Source organism: Kryptolebias marmoratus, linkage group LG4 (genome assembly GCF_001649575.2).
Source record: "Kryptolebias marmoratus isolate JLee-2015 linkage group LG4, ASM164957v2, whole genome shotgun sequence".
NCBI classification, from domain to species: domain Eukaryota; kingdom Metazoa; phylum Chordata; class Actinopteri; order Cyprinodontiformes; family Rivulidae; genus Kryptolebias; species Kryptolebias marmoratus.
This window is the reverse complement of record NC_051433.1, coordinates 15,444,066-15,465,658: the sequence shown is the minus strand read 5'-3', so window position 1 is coordinate 15,465,658 and position 21,593 is coordinate 15,444,066. Positions and strand designations below refer to the sequence as shown.

At 39.3% G+C, this 21,593-nt stretch overlaps 1 protein-coding gene across 2 annotated transcripts in view; it reads left to right on the top strand.

The window, feature by feature from the left end:
• The window catches only part of slc4a8 (solute carrier family 4 member 8), a 29,133-nt gene extending 12,453 nt beyond the window's left edge, over window positions 1-16,680 (top strand). Inside the window, exons 3-25 of one of the 2 annotated variants that reach the window (XM_017415991.2) lie at window positions 1,764-1,916; window positions 2,270-2,405; window positions 3,013-3,173; window positions 5,817-5,993; window positions 6,284-6,366; window positions 8,112-8,269; window positions 8,366-8,453; window positions 8,538-8,684; window positions 8,806-8,906; window positions 10,099-10,273; window positions 10,356-10,489; window positions 10,578-10,823; window positions 10,986-11,091; window positions 11,750-11,911; window positions 12,019-12,132; window positions 12,215-12,376; window positions 12,460-12,711; window positions 13,021-13,089; window positions 14,639-14,812; window positions 14,892-15,023; window positions 15,106-15,203; window positions 15,408-15,513; window positions 15,657-16,680. In XM_017415991.2, the coding sequence (XP_017271480.1) occupies window positions 1,764-1,916; window positions 2,270-2,405; window positions 3,013-3,173; window positions 5,817-5,993; window positions 6,284-6,366; window positions 8,112-8,269; window positions 8,366-8,453; window positions 8,538-8,684; window positions 8,806-8,906; window positions 10,099-10,273; window positions 10,356-10,489; window positions 10,578-10,823; window positions 10,986-11,091; window positions 11,750-11,911; window positions 12,019-12,132; window positions 12,215-12,376; window positions 12,460-12,711; window positions 13,021-13,089; window positions 14,639-14,812; window positions 14,892-15,023; window positions 15,106-15,203; window positions 15,408-15,513; window positions 15,657-15,662 (3,140 nt within the window). In that variant the 3' untranslated portion in view covers window positions 15,663-16,680. The remainder of the gene's footprint in view (window positions 1-1,763; window positions 1,917-2,269; window positions 2,406-3,012; window positions 3,174-5,816; window positions 5,994-6,283; window positions 6,367-8,111; window positions 8,270-8,365; window positions 8,454-8,537; window positions 8,685-8,805; window positions 8,907-10,098; window positions 10,274-10,355; window positions 10,490-10,577; window positions 10,824-10,985; window positions 11,092-11,749; window positions 11,912-12,018; window positions 12,133-12,214; window positions 12,377-12,459; window positions 12,712-13,020; window positions 13,090-14,638; window positions 14,813-14,891; window positions 15,024-15,105; window positions 15,204-15,407; window positions 15,514-15,656) is intronic. The other variant, XM_017415992.2, reaches the window with a different exon arrangement.
• Window positions 16,681-21,593: the final 4,913 nt, after the last annotated feature.

Below are 21,593 nucleotides of genomic sequence, written 5' to 3'. Positions count from 1 at the left end.
AATAAACATTTGAAATATATGAGTTTGTATGTAATGTATGAATATAATATACAAGTTTCACTTTTTAAATGGAATTACTGAAATCAATCTACTTTTTCATGATATTCTAATTTTATGACCAGCACCTGTATATATAACAAAGCAATCTGAATACTAAAGGAGCAACACATGATTTATGGAAAGCTTTTGGCCTGACTAAGAAATTTTTGTGTTTTTCTTTTTCATCAAAGTTGTTTGACTAATTCTGGTCAAAACGCTGGACTTTATAAGGTAAATTAATGAACCTGATGCTAAAAATTGCTTTCAAAGTTATTGTTTGGTAATTAGAGTAAGGCAGAATAAAACCCTCTGTGGATCTTGAAAGGCAAAGTAAAGGGTTTATTAGATGAATTCTTAAAAATAAGTTTTTAAAAAATTACTAAAATGAACTGAGCTGTAAGTGTAGTATAAAAGTCTAAGTAATACTTCATGTTAGAAAAATAGCATGTATGTTTCTATTATTGGGCATATTACTTTACTTTGTACTTTCTAAATGGTTCTAGAATAAAATAAAATGTTATTTCAAGAATGAAAATATAAATTGGATTTGAGTCTCTTTTGATTTCAGAAGTTTCTGCTTTGAGATTAAAATAAAACCTCACGTCTCGCTCAGCCTCTTGTTATCGCAGCGTGTAAAGTTGGATCCACTGATGATAATTACTGAGTAATGTCAGCGTGGAAGCAGCAGGAAAGGTGTTGTTCCAAAATTCTCCCTGCGGAGATTCAAACCAACACCTCGGATCAATGGTCCCCACCTTTAATCACTTTACCGCTGCTTTTTGAAGGACTGCCGTGCACTTCATTCTGCCCATCACGCTCTGTTTTTTAATTACATTCAAAGATGCTATTTTTACCCAGAGTTCATTCAAACAACCTCATGGTTAAGACTAAAGTTTGCAAAAGGTTAGCACATTTACACAAACATCACAGCACAGAGACGAGCCTCAGGGACATTTATTAACTAGTTTTTGCCTGGGGCCAAAAAGCAAAAGGTGGACGATGATATTTTTGCCTGTGTGTGCATGTCTGTTAGCAAAATATTTTATAAACCAGGGGACGCATTTTAATAAAATTACCAGGAAGTGATCATTGGATGCACATCTACAACTGAATAATATTTGAGTCAATTTAACTTAAGGTGGCTGCCGCAGCCGACTGATCTTAGAAAACACAAAATGTTTAACTTAGACAATTCTACAGATATTGAGCTCAAATTTAGCGCTGGACACGATCCCCAACACATACTCCTGATACTACACCTTGCATGAGCTCTTTGCCTAAAACCTTGGGATTAACTGTCTGTCTATCGTGTTTGACCTCAGCAAACACAAAAGTTGGTATTAATCAGATAATTTGACATATACTGAGCTAAAATTTAAAGTGGTAGTAGCTGAGAGTCATTCACAACATATAATCTGAGCACTAACAGATCGCACAAGATCTTGCAGTACTGCTTATGTTAAACAACATTTGTGTTCATTTTTTTATTGCACATCTTATCTTTTACTTTTATATTTTCATACTCATTTATTTTTGTTTAAATCTATTACATCAGTGCTTTGGTTTGTTTAACTGTTTAGATCTTTATAGGACACTTATTTATAATTAATTTTTTGTTGACTTGCTTTATTCGAACAAAGCCCATGATGTTTGTTTGGGATCATCGTCTGTGTACAAAAGCTTTACTCAGGCAGGTAAAATCCTGTCTCACATGCCCCCCTCAGGCCACAGGACTCTGTTTGTGGGGGTCCGGATGCCAAGGCAGAGCCATCGTCACCACAAGGCCCACAGTTCCCGCCACCGCAGGAGAGATAGGAGAGCAGGAAGCATCACGACGCAACAAACTGAGGGCAGTGAGGCGACTGCCAGCAGTCATGGTAACACACTAAAACACACATTTCACTTATAACTAATGTGTTTACTAATCATTTCAAATCAGCAAAACCAAACTGCATACTTGTGCAAGTTCCTCCCGAAGACAAGATTGTTGCTAAATAAAAACCTGTCAATACTGTGTATATTTCACATGCTTGTAAACACGCATCTCTTCAGGCTAAAATCGACTGGTTACTAATTAGCTGACATGGAGTGGGAACCAGTCAACATGTTGGGTCTGTGTGCAGACATGTGTGAAAAGGGTTCATGTGTGTGAGCTGCCATCTTAAAAGACATAACATGCCAACAAAGAGTGTGTTTTTTTCCCCCCCTGATTTTCCTGTGCTGCCATCAGACACTCCGTCCCAGCGGGTCCAGTTCATCCTGGGCACAGAGGAGGATGCTGAACACGTGTCCCACGAGCTGTTCACAGAGCTGGATGAGATCTGTGTGAAGGAGGGCAAGGATGCCGAGTGGAAGGAAACAGCCAGGTCAGGATCTCTCCTGGGAGTGGGTGAAATAGGGTTTCTGTCTGCCTGGCAGCCCCACAGATGAGCCCTTATGAAGACAGATGTGTGTGGGCAGGTTTTACGTTTAAACCCGAGTGAAGCATTACTTGTTTGACTGAAATATATGGAATCACACACAACTGGGTGAGTTTGTTCATGCTGAATATCAGTTTGACATGTCAGGCTTTTAAGTCATGGAAAGGAAGCTGCATGAATCTCTTCATTCTCTGGATATTTTGCTAACAGACAGACAAACAAACACATGCATAGACACATGCAATTACATGATGCCCTGCTTTTTATGACAGTGGGTGATAACAGCCCAACATTGTGTAAGGCTTCGACTCCTACTGTTCCCCTAAATCTGTCAAGAATCTGAACCTAAAACTGCTCCTCATAGTAAAATCAGCACTTTGGTTGGGAATGTGAACATCAATAAAAACATTTTACTCATTTTGACATCATCTTTTAGTACTTTGGTTTTCTCTTTTATTGGAAATGAAAAAAAAAAATTGTACATGGTACAAAATAACCCTCAGAGAAAGAAGCAGGAAGAGTTCCTGATCTCTGGCTCGTCTTTACGCTGCAGGTGGCTGAAGTTTGAGGAGGATGTGGAGGACGGTGGGGAGAGGTGGAGCAAGCCCTACGTTGCGACTCTTTCCCTCCACAGCCTGTTTGAGCTCCGCAGCTGCATTATCAACGGCAGCGTGCTGCTCGACATGCGTGCAGACTCCATTGAGGAGATAGCAGGTGAGGGTTTTTATGGCAATACCTCAGAACCAGAGGGCTCTGAAACCCAAAGAACCATTTCTATCGTTGGTGTCGATGAGTGGCATTTCACAATTTATTTTCCTCTCATCCTCTCTCTTGTACTTCAACTTCTCAACAATGTCCTTGAGTAAATATTGAACTTGATGATAAAAATCAGGCTTTCTAGCTCAGTTAAGTGGCTTTTATAAATCAATTTATTCTTCTTTAAGAGGGAACACATTAAATAGTTCAGGACACTATGAGAGACGCTCACACAAGCTGTCAGTCCCTGAAAAGCACAAACAGACTTTTACATGATTCCTTTTGATGTTATCGTTGTATAACAACCATATTATCAATGCAGAACCCTGCAGCGTTAACAGCACAATAACTGTCTTTGACGGCTCTGTGTTTGCAACAACACTGAACATGATTTGTGTTCTCATTTCCAGGAGTTCAACTGGGCCAGCATGGTTCACTTAACGTTACATATCTATGACAACACATATTTTAACACTTTTCAAAGCTTAAAAAACAAGTTACAATTTCCACCGACTGCTTGCAAACACAACATTGAAACTTAATCGTCTGATTCTGTTAGCAGCAGTGTGTTGTGGTGTGTGTGTGTTGGGTCTTCAGGTCTTGCAGCATAAGCTGAGTCATACTAAACAGAGCAGAAAATGAAACAAATCAGACCATTATTCCCATGGATATGATGCACACAGCAACTCATTCATACTGTATCTCTGCACACACACAGCTGCTCTTATTAAACTCACTGAAAGTGGTGACGGGACAACGAAGAAGGATAAAATACACAGTTTAACAGAATACAGGTTACTAATATTTGTTTCACGCATTAGCTTTGCTAAATTATATTGTAACTTCAGGATGTTTGTTCCCACCAATTACTTTTTAAAATTAACTAGCGGGGTCAGCTCAGGAATGAAATAAACTGTAAAGATAACTAGTTTTAAATCTTAAGCATGTTCGGGACATTGCTGTAGTTTCGGTTTAGGAAGGAAACAAAGAGACCTTTTTCCCCAGCAACACTCTCCAGCTCCTCCTGTGTATCCCAAGGGGTTCTCAGGCCAGAGGGGATAAATAATCCCTCCAGTAAGTCCTAGGTTTACCCTGGGATCTCCTTCCAGTGGGACAAACCTCCAGAGGCATCTAAATCAGATGTTTGAACCACCTCAGCAGACTCCTTTTGATGGTGAGGAGCAACAACTCTACTCTGAGCTGATGACGTAGCTCCTCATCTTATCTCTAAGGTTGAATCTGGCTGTCTTATGGAGGAAGCTCATTTGAGACGCTTGTATCTGGGATTTCATTTTGGTCATTATCAATATCTTTTGACCATAGGTGATGGTTGGAACATAGACAGGCCAGTAAATTGAGAGCTTTGTCTTTTGACTCAGCTTCTTCTTTATCACAGCAGACGTGAACAACAACCTTATTTCTGCAGAGGAGGTCCTAATTCATTAATCCATCTTCTACTCCATCCTGCCATTACTTGTGAACAAACTTCCAGATACTTAAACTCCATCTCTTGAGGCAGAGACTCACCTCTAACCTGGAGGGAGCACATTTGTGTAGGAATTATTGTTTTGTGTTAAAATACAGCAGCACACATCATACAATTTACAGCATGGCACATTACACTTATTAAGATCAGGCATAAAAAACAAATAAATAAATTACCAACAATAACACAATATAAAGAGAAGGACAGGAAGCAGTCATTCAGGAGTACAAAGCTTCTGGAGAAACTTCTTCAGGTTTGAGCTGACATGATGCCAGTGATTAGTTTAAGTTCTGTTGGAGAATTTTACTTGTTAATTCTTCTTGTTTCAGAGGTTTTATGTAAAAGCACCTTAAACGCACCAGATGTTCCAAACGTTACTGAGCCAGAAGCGCTGAGTGGAACCAAAAGGTCCCAAAGAACCTGAACTTCTTTCGAACATAAAGGAGACATGTGCCGAGAAATTTGTGCCTTTTGCAGTTTGTTCACTTTTCAAAAGTCGAATCTGCAAAAAGGATGAAGCCACAGAGTCCCACCCCCACGCGACCCCTACCCCCCTGGGTTTTCTGTCTGCAGGTTTTGCCTCACTGCAGGCTTCTCTGTGCTCTTCTGTTGTCACCGTCCTTTTTAACAAGGCTGACAAACCGGCACTGAGGTCATCTCATTATGGCTGGTCTTAAATTGTGCTCGGAATAAATTCAGCCCCTGCAGCCACTTTGTGTGTCTGAAGACGGGAAGTGAGTTATGATCCAGGGCTGAGTCAGCAGGTTGGCTTTAAAGATGGAGAGAAGCAATTTATTCTGCAGTCCTGTGTGATCGGATGTGTTGGACACAATCGTCACACTCTTACAACACATGAACAGGTTGTTCAACATTTATTTTAACAATTCAGGTACCAAATAACACACATTTAATAGAATAAGAAAGCTCTTTTTGGTTTTTATTATTCAGGTATCCCAGTCGTAATAGCTTGCTGACATCAAGATGACAAAAGCTGTGGTTAAATTGTGTAAAATGTACATTTAATTTAAATTAAATGCAATCTAAAAACACTGATATGAATCAGCAAACACCGACTGTAGATTGAGGGTTCATATGAGTTACCCTTTGTGTTGCAGACATGGTACTGGACCACCAGGAGGCGTCCAACGAGCTGGACGACAGCGTGAGAGTGAGGGTCCGCGAGGCCCTGCTGAAGAGACACCACCATCAAAACGAGAAGAAGAAAAACCTGATTCCTATGGTTCGCTCCATCACAGAGGGAACACGCAAACCGTCCGACGCTCATGGCATCGGTGTGTTTCACACTGCCCCCCATCCTATTTAATACCCTTTAATAAACACCTTTAAAGTATACTTAGATAAAACCTTAGTTAAACATGGAAAAACTAAACAAGACTTCATTGATGAGAGACAAACACCTGCAGTCTGTTCAAGGACAAAATGAACTGGCATTATAATTGGCAGACAAACATAACTCCCTTTGAAGATATTTTGTTTTTTTTAGTTTGGCAAGAAGCTACTCTGACTCACTCTTTCTCTCTCACACATGTACACCTACAACTAAACCATCTCATGGGGTCAGCCACATCTCCGCAGCCTCCTCCACCTGCTGAACCAGCCAAGAACGGTGCAGCGCCGGACAGCAGCCAGCCGGACCTCAGCAAGGTAAACCAGCAGACGGTGGGCTTCTTCTCCTCGTCAGTTTGGACTGACGACATGAAACCCACAAGTTAATATTACTGAACATGCATATAGTTGTATTAGTCCATCTGTAATATCTTATTCATAGATGCATGCGATTCAGTTTTTTGTCTCAGACTGTAATCAGTGTGGTAAACAGAAATTTGTTCACATAGCGCCCCCTAGGAACCAACTGTTGAGCTGCAGTTGTTTGTTTAAGTAAGTCTTTTGCTCTTAGGCTGCATCTGCAGTGTTAGAATAATAACAACAGCAGTAAGAGTGTTTGAACTTTAACTTTGTTTAAGGAGACAGATATTTTTTTATACAGTACTGTGCAAAAGTTTTAAACTCCCTCCTAATTCCTTTATGCTTTCTATCCAATAAGCCAGACCTTCTTGTAATCTTCTAAAGTGGTCTCGATCAATAGTTCTTCAGACTGACTGAAGGTCTTTTAGAGTTTTTTATTTCTCATTTTCTAACCTTGTACCTGACCATGGCACCATATTGCACGGTGTGTTCAAACAAATGAGGGAAATGGACAGGTGGAGGACAAAACAAGAAGTGTCAGGCTTAAAAAAATGTCCTACAACAAAAGAACAGTATCTGAAAGTCATGTCTTTAAAAAAAAAAGAAAAAAAGCCAGCAAAATCCTGACACAGGACCTGAGAAATGTTCCATCATTCAGCTGATCATTTATGTTATACCCAGTTTTCCATGCCAGTTGTTTGTTATGGCATGCGTTAATGTAACCCAGGTTCATTCTTGAGTCTTGGAGCTTTTTCTGTCTGAATGATCCATCAGTCTGAGTTAACTAGATTAACAGTAACAACAGAAAGGAGAAACTCCCTTCTAACAGGAAGAAACCTCCAGCAGAACCAGAACCGGGCTCCTCAGGACAAGCTGCCATCTGTTTTGACCTGCTGGGGTCTGAGAGAACAGGAAAGTGACACAGACAACCATAGAATGACTGGTTTAGGTGTAATTTCTATTGGAAGAAAGACTAAGAAATACATGTTAATGACAGAAATAATCACAAACACAAACATGGAGAGTAGAGCGAGTAAAGACAGCAGCAGAGGGAGGAAATGTAGTCAGTTTTTCCTCCAGCAGCCTGAGCCTATAGCAGCAGAACTAAAGCATTGCTCAGGAAACCCAAGCCATCCCTAACTATAGGATTTATCAAAAATGAAAGTCTTAAGCCTAGACCTAAAAGTAATCAGAAATTGGAGGTTGGTTTTACAAGAGAGGCGCCTGATATCTGAAAGCGCCACCTCCCATTCTACTTTTAGAAACTCTAGGAACCACAAGTAAACCTGCAGTCTGAGAGCGAAGTGCTCTGTTAGGAAATATGAAACAATAAAATATTTACTATAAGATGGCGTCTGGTTGATGAGAGCTTTGTATGTTAGGAGTAAGATTCTCAATTCTATTCTGAATTTGACAGGGTGTCAATGGAGAGAAACTAGAACTGGAGAAATATGATCTACGAAAAAACTATTTTCTGAAGAAGACCAAGTCTTGGACTGAAAATGAGTGAAAATCCCACCAAAGTCCATCAAATTCTTTGTAAGACCTTCAGAAAGCCTAAAGATGTATTAATCGCGAACAGGTTTAAAGATTACAAGAAAGTCTGGCTCGCTGGAAGCAGAACATAAAGAAATAAGAGATAACACGAGACTTCAGCACAGTTTATTCTACTCCTAATGAGTATTTATTTTAAACTTCATCAGGTCGACCTTCACTTTATGAAAAAGATTCCAGAGGGTGCAGAGGCCTCCAACGTTCTGGTTGGAGTACTGGACTTCCTGCAGAGGCCCATTGTGGCCTTTGTCCGTCTTTCTCCGGCTGTCCTGCTCACCGGACTCACTGAGGTCCCCATCCCCACCAGGTAGCCCATCGCAGCTCTCTGCAGACCTGCTGCTCATTCGCTTCAACAATGAAGGGACCATTTTTATGCCTTTTTAAAAAAAAAAAAAACAATCAGGTTCCTCTTCATCCTTCTGGGCCCTGATGGAAAGGAGCAACAGTACCATGAAATTGGACGCTCGATGGCAACCATCATGACAGACGAGGTGGGAGCTCTTTTTGTTAACACCGAGCTTCAGAATCTGCCTCACAGAAGCATTTTCTAAGTAATTTACCTCTCTCTGTTTCAGATCTTCCATAATGTAGCATACAAAGCAAAGGATAGAAGTGACTTGTTAGCAGGGATAGATGAGTTCCTGGACCAGGTGACGGTGCTGCCACCAGGCGAGTGGGACCCCTCCATTCGCATTGAACCCCCAAAGACTGTCCCCTCTCAGGTACACAACTACAACCACTCGTTCTCTTTTTCAGTCTTGAATTTTAGCCACATTTGGTTTGGATTAAACTCCAGTGATCTCATGTTTAGCTGTTTTTTTTGATTGTTGCTTGTGTCTGCAGGAAAAGAGGAAAATGCCAGGAGTCCCTAACGGCACGGCCGTGCAGGTGGAGGAACCCCAACATGCAGAACACCACGGGCCAGAGCTGCAGAGGACTGGAAGGTAGACAGTGCTGTTTATTTTAGAAGTTTGATGCTCAATGAGGGTTGTAGTTTGTAAGAAATACGGAGATGTTATCCCACAGAACAAACCAACATACAATTAGTCTTTGCATGAATAAAAAGCACCAGTTAGGGTTCTGATAGAGAAACTTGTTTGTAGCTTCTGAGGCCACAAGATCTACATGACATGTCCTACCATGACTCACTGGCATCTGACTCAAGTAAAGCTTGACGTCTTCATTTGTAATCAGTATTTTTATAGTTTTCTAATTGAATGATTTCAAAACTTTATTTTACCATTTTCCAGCTTTTGAGATTTTTAGTGTTCTTTTATTATTCTTTGTGTTGCTGTTTTTGCTCTCCCACACTTTGTTGCAGCTTTTGTTGTTTGTAAAGTGCTATACAGACAAACTGACACTGACATGACGTGAGGTGACAATCTGCCTGACTGGGAGTCGATTAAAGCTTTAGCCTTGACGTTTTGAACAGAGATTGTTAAAACATCACAAAGACAAACATTTTAAAACGTGACCTTATTCAGTAAGATTCTTGGTTTGTATTTTTAGGAAATGACAAAATTAGAATTTCATGTTGTTTTACTGAGATTAGCTATTAAAGTAATAGTTTCACTCGAGAAAATGTACTTTTTCAGTGTTTTCTTTTTCAGTGTGATGAGTGCTCATTTTGTGTTTTCTAAAAAGTCGAAATGATTTTTAACATATTCACTCAGTTTATTTAAAGCACACACAGGCAAAATATGTCCAGAGGACCATCTTCATTCAACCCTCTAAAATAAAAACAAAGCAACTTAAATCAACAAAAAGTAACTTTTTTAGATAATAAATCTTGAGACAAGTGAAATTGAAATTATTATTACCTTTTCATATAACACTAAAAAGAATTTTGCCTACGTTTTGGAAAAAAATAAGCCTGAATTTTTCCTTTTTTCATTGGCAGTACTGGTAGAACCTGAGTAAGACTAAAATATTTTAAAAAGAAAAAAAAAAACAGTCTCTAAAATGATTTGATTTAGTGTTTAATAGATGAAGTTATCATACAGTTTCTATGATCTACTTAACTAAGTCAAAATAGCCCTGTGATTAAAAACAAAATTTCCAGCTCCTGGTTAAAGTATAAATTATGATGTGACACCTGAGGGACACCTTCCTCTGAAAGGGGTTTTCTGTGTTCAGGTTGTTTGGTGGCCTCATCCTGGACATTAAGAGGAAAGCTCCGTTCTACCTGAGCGACTTTAAAGATGGCCTCAGCCTCCAGTGTGTGGCCTCCTTCCTCTTCCTCTACTGTGCCTGCATGTCTCCTGTCATCACCTTCGGGGGGCTGCTGGGGGAGGCCACAGAAGGACGGATTGTAAGACACAGAGACACATTTAGATGCACTGAATGAAGTAAAGCAAACAAACGACACTTTGCGTTTCCACCACTTGTTTCAGAGCGCCATCGAGTCCTTACTCGGCGCGTCTATGACTGGAGTGGCCTACTCGCTGTTTGCTGGTCAGCCTCTCACCATTCTCGGCAGCACAGGTCCTGTACTCGTTTTTGAGAAAATCCTCTTCAAATTCTGCAAGTAAGTGGAGTTAATAAAACAACTTCTTGTGATCGCACCCACCATCAAGTTTTTTTTTTTTTTTAACTGATTCTTCCTCTCTTCTCAGAGACTACAACCTGTCGTACCTGTCTCTGAGGGCCTGCATAGGCCTGTGGACGGCCCTGCTGTGTTTGATGTTAGTCGCCACAGACGCCAGTTCTCTGGTTTGCTACATCACTCGGTTCACGGAGGAGGCCTTCGCCGCCCTCATCTGCCTCATCTTCATCTACGAAGCCCTGGAGAAACTGTTCCATCTGGGAGAAGTGTACCCCTATCACGTACACAATGATCTGGACAAACTCACACTGGCGTAGTAAGGAACAACAACTTATTGTTATGCTTTTTACTTTAATTTTCCCTTAGTGTAATTGCAACTATTAGCATCTTTTATTTCTGTTCTGTTTTATTTCCGTCTGTGATTAAAGACTGCATGTAGCACCGTCATTTATCCTCACTGTTTTTTTTTCCTGTGTAGCTGTAGGTGTGCAGAGCCTGATAATCCCAGTAATAAAACGTTAGAGTTGTGGAGTGAGAGAAACATCACAGCCTCTGCTGTACCCTGGGCCAACCTGACTGTCAAGGTAACGCAAAAGAAACACACACGCCTGATGACACCTACTGTTGGTGTAACTTTCACACAATAATTTCTTTATTTAAATGGTCATAATTTCTGAATGTCTTATTAAAATCATTTGGGCTACTTTAGGCTTTTTAAACAAAGTTCTTGTTTAAATAAAGTAAACCTCACTTTCAATTTCAGAGGGCACCAAAATCTTCTTTCATTTATTTGTGCATTCATTCATTCAACTTGTGGATTGATTCATTCAGTTTTAAAGAGGATATGATATTTAAAATATATATATATTTTAGTGTGTTCTTGATAGCATGTATATGAGTTTCTAAAGTCACTATCAACTCCAAAACTGATGGATCATTTTCCATGACCAAACTGGAGACAAGGAAAAACTGTTGAAAAAAGTCAAAACAAAATTAAACATTTATGTATGACTTCAAAAGGTGTGTCAGCTTTTCTTTTTTTGAATGAAAGACACTGAAAATGTATTTTTTAGGATACATTTTTTATTGGCTTCACTCTTCAGACCTTGAGGCTGCAGCCTTGTTTTTTTATACAGCGTCCAAAGACATGTTTTAATGTAATGTAATGTGTGTTATTTTTTGCTAATTTTTCCTGCCTAACAGTTCTTAAAATAAACTGAGCAGATTTTATGTTTTTTGCAGGAGTGTTTCAGTCTGCAGGGCCACTTTGTTGGGACAGCATGTGGTCACCATGGTCCTTACACCCCAGATGTTCTCTTCTGGTCCATCATCTTGTTCTTTTCAACATTCTTCATGTCTGCCTTCCTCAAACAGTTTAAAACTAGTCGTTATTTCCCCACCAAGGTAACTCACCAAGTTCACAGAACTACTTGTAATAATATTAAGAAATGTTTGTGGCACACGTTAAAAATAATAAGGGACCTCTGAATGCAGTAATCTCTTGTGCCCAGGTGCGGTCTATGATCAGCGACTTTGCAGTGTTCCTCACAATTGTCCTAATGGTGCTGCTTGACTTTATTGTTGGAGTGCCATCCCAGAAGTTAAAGGTGCCCAGCAAATTCCAGGTATAGAATGAATACACAGCTTTAAACCCCACAAAACACCATAAAACATTGAAACATCATAACTTTGTTTCTTTTTCTGCAGCCTACCAGGGATGATCGTGGTTGGTTAGTCAATCCGATAGGACGTAACCCATGGTGGACCTCGCTGGCTGCTTGTATTCCTGCTCTCCTCTGCACCATCCTCATCTTCATGGACCAACAAATAACTGCTGTCATCATCAACCGCAAAGAGCACAAACTACTGGCAAGGAGGAAAAAAATGGCAGAAAATGGCAATATCATTGTAGTGGAACTTCCATCTTACCGGTTCTCTGTCTGTGTTCACAGAAAGGTTGTGGGTACCACCTGGACCTGCTGATGGTGGGGGTGATGCTGGCCGTGTGCTCCATCATGGGTTTGCCCTGGTTTGTAGCAGCCACCGTGTTGTCCATCTCTCATGTGAACAGCCTGAAGCTGGAGTCGGAGAGCTCAGCTCCAGGAGAACAGCCTCGCTTCCTGGGCATCAGAGAGCAGAGGCTCACGGGCCTGGTCATCTTCCTGCTCATGGGCTGCTCCGTCTTCATGACTGGAGCCCTGCAGGTCGGTCACGATGTGGGGCTTCCCCTTTCTGATCAGGACATTTACTCTTTACAACTGACACATTTTACTAATTATTTTAAATAGTAAGATGTTAGCTAAACTTTAAGTGTGGCAATAATAAAAATTTATTTTGCATACCACTAGAGGGAGCATGTGTGCCACCATTAATACAGGGCAACAGATGGAATGTCAGGGCTCCATATCATTTTTAGTTGCAAAACATAACATGAACATGTACTAGAGGTTACTAGAGTTGAATATTATTGATAACTGACTGATTATACTGTATGTGTTGTTTTATATTTACAGTTTATTCCTATGCCCGTGTTGTATGGAGTTTTCCTTTACATGGGAGCTTCTTCATTAAAAGGCATCCAGGTAAAACACCATCCAGCAATGACTTCAATTAATGTTTATTAATATAAAAAACAAAACTGTAGCACTTTTTCTCTCAAATTTTCTCAAATGTGGAAAAAAAGAAATATCCAGCACTGTGCAAACTTTTTTAATGACCTCTTTGAGAAACATCTTGTTGATGCTGAAGTACAGTTTATGCTGGTCAAGCTGTCAAATATTTCTAAAATGTTATTCTTGGTATTTTTATAAATTCAATTAAACTCAAAAATGGGAACAAACTGTGTCTTCATGACAGGTTGCTGGTAATAAAGTGTCTAAAGATCCAATTTAAAACAGTTTCCATGTTAAGTTGTCTTTCATGTGTCGAAACAACGCTGGTTCAACCTTTCACTTTATAAGCTTTTTTGTGCCTGAATGAGGTTAGTGTTAGGTGGCCTGAAAAAAAAAACAAAACAAAAATGATTCTTCTGAAAATGATCAGGTACTGGACATAAAATGAATGAAAAGAATTTCAAAAAACCTGAAAAATGAATGACACTTTAAATAATTACAAGAAAGTCCTACATATAATAAAATTACTGTAGACTTTTGCACAGTGCTGTCCACAAAAACCAAACCGAATTTATTAAAAATACCAGGCCTCTAAGTGACAACACGACATTTTTAATTTAAACTCATGAAGGATTTCATTGTTGAGCACTGAATTGTATTTGTCTTAAAAAATCCTCCAAAGCTGCTCTTTTGTATTGAATTCAGGAGACAAACCTAAATTGTTTTCTTTTTGGAGTCTTGCTCATTATTATGCTGGATCATTCCTCATTTTGAAGCTTTTAGAGGCTGGGGTTTATCTGAGGCTCAGCGTGTATTTAGACATGTCCACAGACATTCATGACGCCAAATCAGCCCACTTTCTGTCCTTGTTTATTATCAAACAAACACATTTTACCTCATAGGAGCTGCTCTCATTTATGTTGGTTTCACCTAACTAAAACAATGTGTTCACTATTTTTATTATTTTATTTATTGGAACAAGTTTTTTTTCTTGCTTACTGCTCACTGATGTAATCGAACTCCATCCTCTCTATGCTGTCAAAGACACAGTGATTCCCACTAATAAACTTTGCAGCCAAGTCTGAAGGACTTAGCTCACTTTCTGTGTTGTTATTTCAGTAGGATGGACACTGCAGCTCATATTAGCAGAATTTAATTACTTCTGCAACTTTCTTGATATCAGTTGTTTTCAATTTTTGCAAAGTCTAAAAATCAGATTTTTTCACTGACAGATGCAGCCGTTTTGCTCATATCAGGGTGTTCAAACATTATTTTATGACCATGTTGATTCAGTGGGAGCACTTGGACAGTGCAGGTGAAGAACGTATGTTATTGGTTTTGATTGGTTATGAAGGAAAGGCAATGCAAGTAACATTACACATTACTGCAGTTATTTCAGTAAGTCCAACCACATTTGTCAGCAATAATCACTTCCATCTGTCTCTCAGCTCTGCTCCCACTGATTTGTTTTCTTCTCTGACCTCCCCTCCACCTGGGTTTCTTTTCGCTCGCCTTTCAGTTCTTTGACCGTCTGAAACTTGTCGGAATGCCGGCGAAGCATCAGCCAGATTTCATCTATCTGAGACACGTCCCTTTGAGGAAGGTTCACCTGTTCACAGTCACCCAGCTCAGCTGTCTGGTCCTGCTCTGGGTCATCAAAACATCGCCGGCTGCTATCATCTTCCCCATGATGGTAAGCCATCTACTGCCTGCGTCCACTGGTCTTACCGTTTTTACTTTAGATGAGACGTGTTTGTATCCTTCGCCTGCAGGTGCTGGCTCTGGTCTTCATCCGTAAGGTGCTGGACTTGTGCTTCTCTAAGCGAGAGCTGAGCTACCTGGATGACTTAATGCCTGAGTGGAAGAAGAAAAAGCTTGATGATGCAACTAAAAAGATGGAAGAGGTAGTCATTTGCAGCTCTAAGAACTGAGAAACGTAGAAGTTTTTTTTTTTTTTTATGGGATGTGTTTTCATGTGTCCTGCAGGAATCCCTGGCCATGCTCAGTTTGAATAAAGACGATACGACAACTGTTCACATTCCCATGGAGAGCCGCAAACCCGTTCAAAAAGCCCATGATCCCAGGTGAGGCCCCGCACATAAAAACGGAGCGGGATGGGCTAAGATGGTGTGCCGAGATCAAAAGAGAACCGTGTCTCTGTCTCATCTGTCTGCTTGCATGCCTGTCTGGTGTGGTGCTCTGGTTAATTCTGAGACCTCTCACTGATCCTCTACCCGATTTATCCTCTATCATCCTCTTACCCTCCTTATCCTCTCCCTGCCTCTCAGGTGTGACCCCTCTGATATTAACATATCTGATGAAATGTCTAAAACCACTGTGTGGAAATCCCTCAACTCCAATCAAAGGGAAATTCAACCCGTAGCTGCTAAAAAGGCAAGGCCTTACCTTTTTTCCCCCTCACCCTGTGGAGATATTCCTGCTACTCCTGCTTCTTTCGTGCGTCACTGTTTTTGCTTGTTATTCATTAATGGACTCTGTGCCGTAACATTAGGTTTTTGTGTGTTTCCCCCCTGCAGGATTGAAGGGATCGCATTCATTGATGATTAAAGAGTTTCTGCACTCTTCACAGACTCAGATGCATCACCTCGCTGCAGCTCTGGACCACAGAATGCTACAATTTGGCTGCTTCAGCCCAGTCAGCCACTTCAGTCCTTAAAGAAATAAGTTCAACATTTTACCCGGGCTACTTACAACAGAGCAGTGTCCACGAAAACACAAATCCACTCACGTGTGTGCTTCTATCTTTGTGAGGTCTGCAGATGCAATATATTCTGCATTAGAAATTGTATTTCCTTAAGAAAAAAAATTCTTATATGACATTATTTGAAATTATGTTAAAATGATCATGCAACAAAACATTAAAGCACATGCTAGAATTATGTAAATTCATGTCTAATCAAGTGAACGAGTAGATATTTTTTTCCAATGTTGCAATTATCTTACTGCGCAAAAAGATTTCCTCCACAGTGTGGACATTAGTTACAATATTTCAAGTTCAATTTATTTTGAATTTAAAAAGGTGGAATAAATTGTAATCTAACTACATTCAATTTAAACTGAATTCACTTCTTTCCAATCAAATCAAATTGAGTTCAGATTCATTTAATACAGTCAAATTCAGTGTTTTGTCCAACATCCATCCATTTTCTTTACCTGCTTTTCGGTGCAGGGTCGCGGGGAGCTGCTGCCTATGTCCAGCAGTCACTGTGCGAGAGGCAGGGGACACTCTGGACACGCCGCAAGTCAATCACAGGGACAGATAGAGACAAACAAGACAAACAACCATTCACGCTCTCACTCACACCAAGGGACAGTTTAGCGTTATCAGTGAACCTAACATGTATGTCTTTGGTCTGAGGAGGAAACCAGAGTACCCAGAGAAAACCCACACATGTGGGAGAACATGTAAACACACAGAACCTGTGACCTTGCTGTGATGCGACAGCAGTAACTACTGCACCACCGTGCCGCCCACATCATAAAACATTATCAAGCCAACGATGGATTAAATTCCTCACTTCAGTCCATTTTTTTTTTAGAGTTTTAAAACCAGTGGAGAAGAAAAACTCCCTTTTAACAGGAAACACCTCCAGCCGAATCAGACTCAGGAATCCCTGCTGGAGGAACAAAGAAGACAAACTCAGAGTTAATGACAGCAGCACTGATAGCAGATTAAACAGAGTAAAGAAAAGAAGAGTATTTCTTTCAGCAGCCTTGTCTGGAGCAGCAGAACTCAAGGGATGATTTTTAAAAAGCATCTCATCACACCATCTACCTGCAAATATGTTACAGTATTAAACAGCTCACCTAAAACAAAAAATGTAAGAAAGATTGTGCTAATTTAATTCTGAGACAAATTCTGGAGCTTTTTTCTCTGTATTTATTGGAACAAATAAAATGTTTCTCACAAAGACAGAAGCTCACACAAAAACTTATATAAGAAAACCCAATAATCTTGTCTGGCCTTTCTCATCTTTTCACATAAAAGAAAATGTTAATCCCCCCTTTGAATGAGCCTGATCCAGATTTGTCTGTCCCTATTCCTTAAAATTTTTTTTTGCATTTATTTGGTTATTTTATATATTTTAAAAACACGTTTCAGCTCTACTAAAAGAAATACAAATCCGGGGCGTAAAAAGTTCTTTTAGTTTTGTGTGACAATGTAAACCGAAAAGTATAAAAAAAAAAAAAAAGTAGAACATTTGCTTCAATGTTGTCATTAATGTGCTTTTGTTAGGTGTATTTTTTCCATTTTCTGGTCTTTGTCTTTACATAATTGACTGGTTAGTGGAGAGGCAGTCCTGCAGAATGTCTATTATGGGATATTTATTTCTTTACCTCAAAACAAGATTATGAATGCTCCTGCAAGGCACTTTGCATGAAGTCAGGTCACAGAAACCCCAGCAGAGAAGTGGTGCCCGCTTGTGTGAGTGTGTGTGTGCGTGTGTGTGTAAGGAGACAGAAAGAGAGGGTGTGTTTCCCCTTGTATATCAAGAAATTGATCAAGTTTTGGGAACCCTCAGGATTTTTAAGCAATAATTTACCTGCAGTCTTACCTGAATTTTACTATAACACACGTTTTTTGTTTATCAGGGCCATGTTGTGCAATTTTTATCCCCTTTTTGGGTGAAAGTTAAAGCTAAAAATAATGTAATGTACCTCCCTTGTTTTAAAATCCATTACATTATGTGTTTGTCTGATAACATTTTACTATAAGACCTTGTTTTAAGTTTAAGTTTACCTCACATTAGTTTCACCTCAAACGAAACAGAAAGATTAATGTTTGAACAGATGGTCGTCAGTAACACTTTATTTATGGTGCACTTTCTGTAGATAAAATGATATATTTTATTTTCCACAGATCTTTTAGGATATTTTGCAAATAAAAATTATAGTTCTTTATTTTTAGATGTAAAGATTGCATGCTATTCTACATAATTTCTGTATGTATATATATATATATATATATATATATATATATATATATATATATATATATATATATATATATAACAAGGAAGATGACGTAAAAAAGCCAAAGAATGAAGCACAAATGCTTTTATGAATGAAAATAAAACACTCTACAGCTTATTATTACATGATCAGAGATAACTTGGAGAAAGTTGGTCTGATAAACTGCAGCTCTTACATCCTTAAATCCTTCATCTAGTGAGTTTAAAAAATAATGACTGATTGGTATTTGACTGATTGGAAAAGATATTTTTATTTTTCTCATATTTTAGGAAGAATATTAGCAGTTAAAAGATGAAAAAAGGGGAATAGCATGCACACAGGTCCCAGCCTGCATTGAAAACTGGAAGTTGCTGCAACACAAAAGGGGGGCAAAGACAAGCAAATGTCAGTAGTTGCAACAAAGAATTGTGTAATTTAAATATTTAATTCATCTATGAAAAGTTTATTCATGTGCAAAAAGTGTAAACTTAGTTAAATATCAATTCATTCAACTACTTCCTGTGATTCTTCCTCCCTTAATTCTTGTCAAGTGACTTTAAAACAAAGTTCAAAAATAATTTTATTCTCCGCATCACCACATACAATACCTCTCTCATGGCACATATGAACGTTTTGTACAGTGCTGTTATGTAATTCTGCTTTGATTCTGTCAGACTTATGAATGTGAACAGGTTTGTTTTTTTGTGCATCCAAGGACCTAAAAGTAAGAAAACGAATAGCATGGCTAAAACTTAATCACGGTGTAAATACATGTACAAAACCACAGCTAATGATGCTGCGTTCATGAAGGGGAAAACATGAGCTGTACCAAACCACAGTTAAACATTTAAGGACTGTAACTGCTGAAGTTGTTTTAGGATCGCCTCGTAGCACGTTAATATTATGTGAATGTGCGGTGCGTCAACAGTGAAACTGTAAGTTGATTGGAAATGACGTACACGTGACCAGGAGAGGTAGTGAATGTGTTTGCTGTACATCTGTGCCTGTCATAAGAGATGTTTCCTGTTGTGTTTACATCCCTCTAAAAGCACACCTTCAGTCAGTAATGATGCATATGCTGTCAGAAAACAAAATCTTGATGACGATTGTACCAAATCTTTATTTCCATGTCCCTGTAGCCACTTTATCTTTGCGTGTGGATAGAAATCTGTGCACTGTGTGGGACTTTGTCCATCCTTGGAATAGATGTATCAACAAAAAAAAAAAACGGGGTGTGCTTCAGGAACAAGGTGAGTGTAAAGGAACAGGATGTACGAAGATGTGGTGTAAGGCCTTTTGGGGAAAACAATGCCTGTATTGCAGTAAATAACTTTACGTAACTATAACTTTAAGCCTGGTTTGAGCCATAGGAAAAGTGATGCCTTGTCTTGAGCAAAACGATTCTATGTTTTATATGTATAAGTAATCTGATTTTGATGATGGTGAAATAGAAAATAAATACAATACAGTTGAAATGGTAGAAAATTGTTGTGTGACTCATTGTTTTGTTTTGTTTGGATAAAAATATCTCAGATGTGTGATTGAGTCAGAGCAATAAAGTGATAGTTCAGACCTTTTAACATGGTCTTCTGTGGAAACATGAACGGTTAATATCTCTCTTTGAGCAAACTCAGCTTAATTCTGACATGATTGACAAGCTAGTGACTAGATGAGACCAAGCCCAAAGTAAATCTGTGTAATTTTAAAACATGCCTCCCTATAAACCTCTATATGTAACCTACATATCCTACATACGACTGCAGCACAATAAAACTGAAACTCTGTTATGGCTTCTGGTTTTGGAATGCAAAACATTTCAGTGACCCTCCCGATACTTACAACAGGTAAGACATTAATTGTTAATAAGCTTCCCACAGAGCCCCACCTCAAAAGATCAGAACCACCCCTTTATGTATGTATGTTGGAGTATTTAAAAAGCTGCTCCACTAAGAGGCAGCAGAGCCACGAACTTACAGTCGATTCTGTCTGAGAACTTCTCCCCTACTACTGATTCAAATTTAAAACACTGGCTTATTTATAAATAAAAATAAATGCCAACCCCACCTTGAGATCCAGAGGTATTTTATCTTCCATCCAACCTCAACTTTTACAGGGATAGTCCTCTCGTACGGCGACCCTCCCCCTCCCCCAGATTTTATCCTGGGGTGGGAGCTTGGTGTGCACATCTGGAGGTGATCCTGACAGCAGAGGAGTAGCCTGTGGCAAGAGGTTTGAGGTTAAAGATGCACTGCACTTTGTATGTGTATACCTATGAGTGGATGTGCGCCTCGGAGAGGGGGGTGTCGTGTCGTGGGATCCCCCACTCCCAAATGCTCCTGATTACAAGCAGCTGGCGGGTTACTACCTCAGCCAATGAGGCATGCTCCAGGCTGTGACATCAAGTGAAGGGAGGGTGATGGACAAGACATTTAAGATGGTTTTTATCTCGTGCACTCAATCAAGGGATCAGCAGCATGAGGCGGGTCCTTTAAAATGCTTTTGATCCCCCACATAGCTCTGTGAAACTTGTCTGACGCTCAGCTCATCTGTTTGTGTCCACTTTCAGCCAATCAGCTGGGGCACTGATACCTTTGAGTGGAGATTTATGCTTTCAAGGTAATTAGGTAAGCCCATGTAATGAGAAAAGCACTTCACCAGCTGCAGAGCACACTGCAGCTGGAATGCACAAAATAATGCAGGTTATAGTTCTCATTCTGGTTGTTCTGATCTTGTCAACAGACCTGTTAGAAGAAAATACATATAAATATAAATATATTAATATAAAACACTACAGAAATATCAAAAACACAACTAATAAGTTTATCACTGTAGTTTGTTTTTGAGCAAACCTGCCATGAACATAAAACTAAAACGTATTTTTAAACTGATATGTTAAAAGAATGAAGCTATTATTCACACAGTCAGCTCCAGGTTTGCTTGGCAATCAAATTACTCTCTTAAAGTGATAGTTCAGATTCTTTTGAAGTGGGGTTATGTAGAGGGCTTTCAAACAATTAATATCTTACCTGTTGTAGATAGCTCAGTTTGGAGAGACAGAGTTTGATTCTGACCAGACTGACGAGCTCAAAACTAATCTGAGCGTGGCCAAGACCAGCCAGCCTCAAAGGATTTAACAGCAGTTTGTGTGAATATTTTATAAATCTTTTTGTCAGTTTTGCATTACACAGTTATGTGTTCATAGTAGCAGCAGCTAGCTGTAGCACTTATAGACAGAATTTCATATTTCTGCCAAAATAATTGTGTACAGAAAAACTGACGGCAGTGTTTCTGTTTATAAAATAGCATTCACATAAACTGTTATGAATTTTTGGGGATTTGTTATAGAACTGGCTCTGACTAGCTGTTAGCTCATCAGTCTGATCAGAATTGAACTCTATTTATTCCAAACAGAGGTCATTCAAAGAGCAATCTACTACAGGTAAGCTAATAGTTGTTCACAACCTTTTAACAAAATCCACCTTCAAACGTTATGCCTTAAA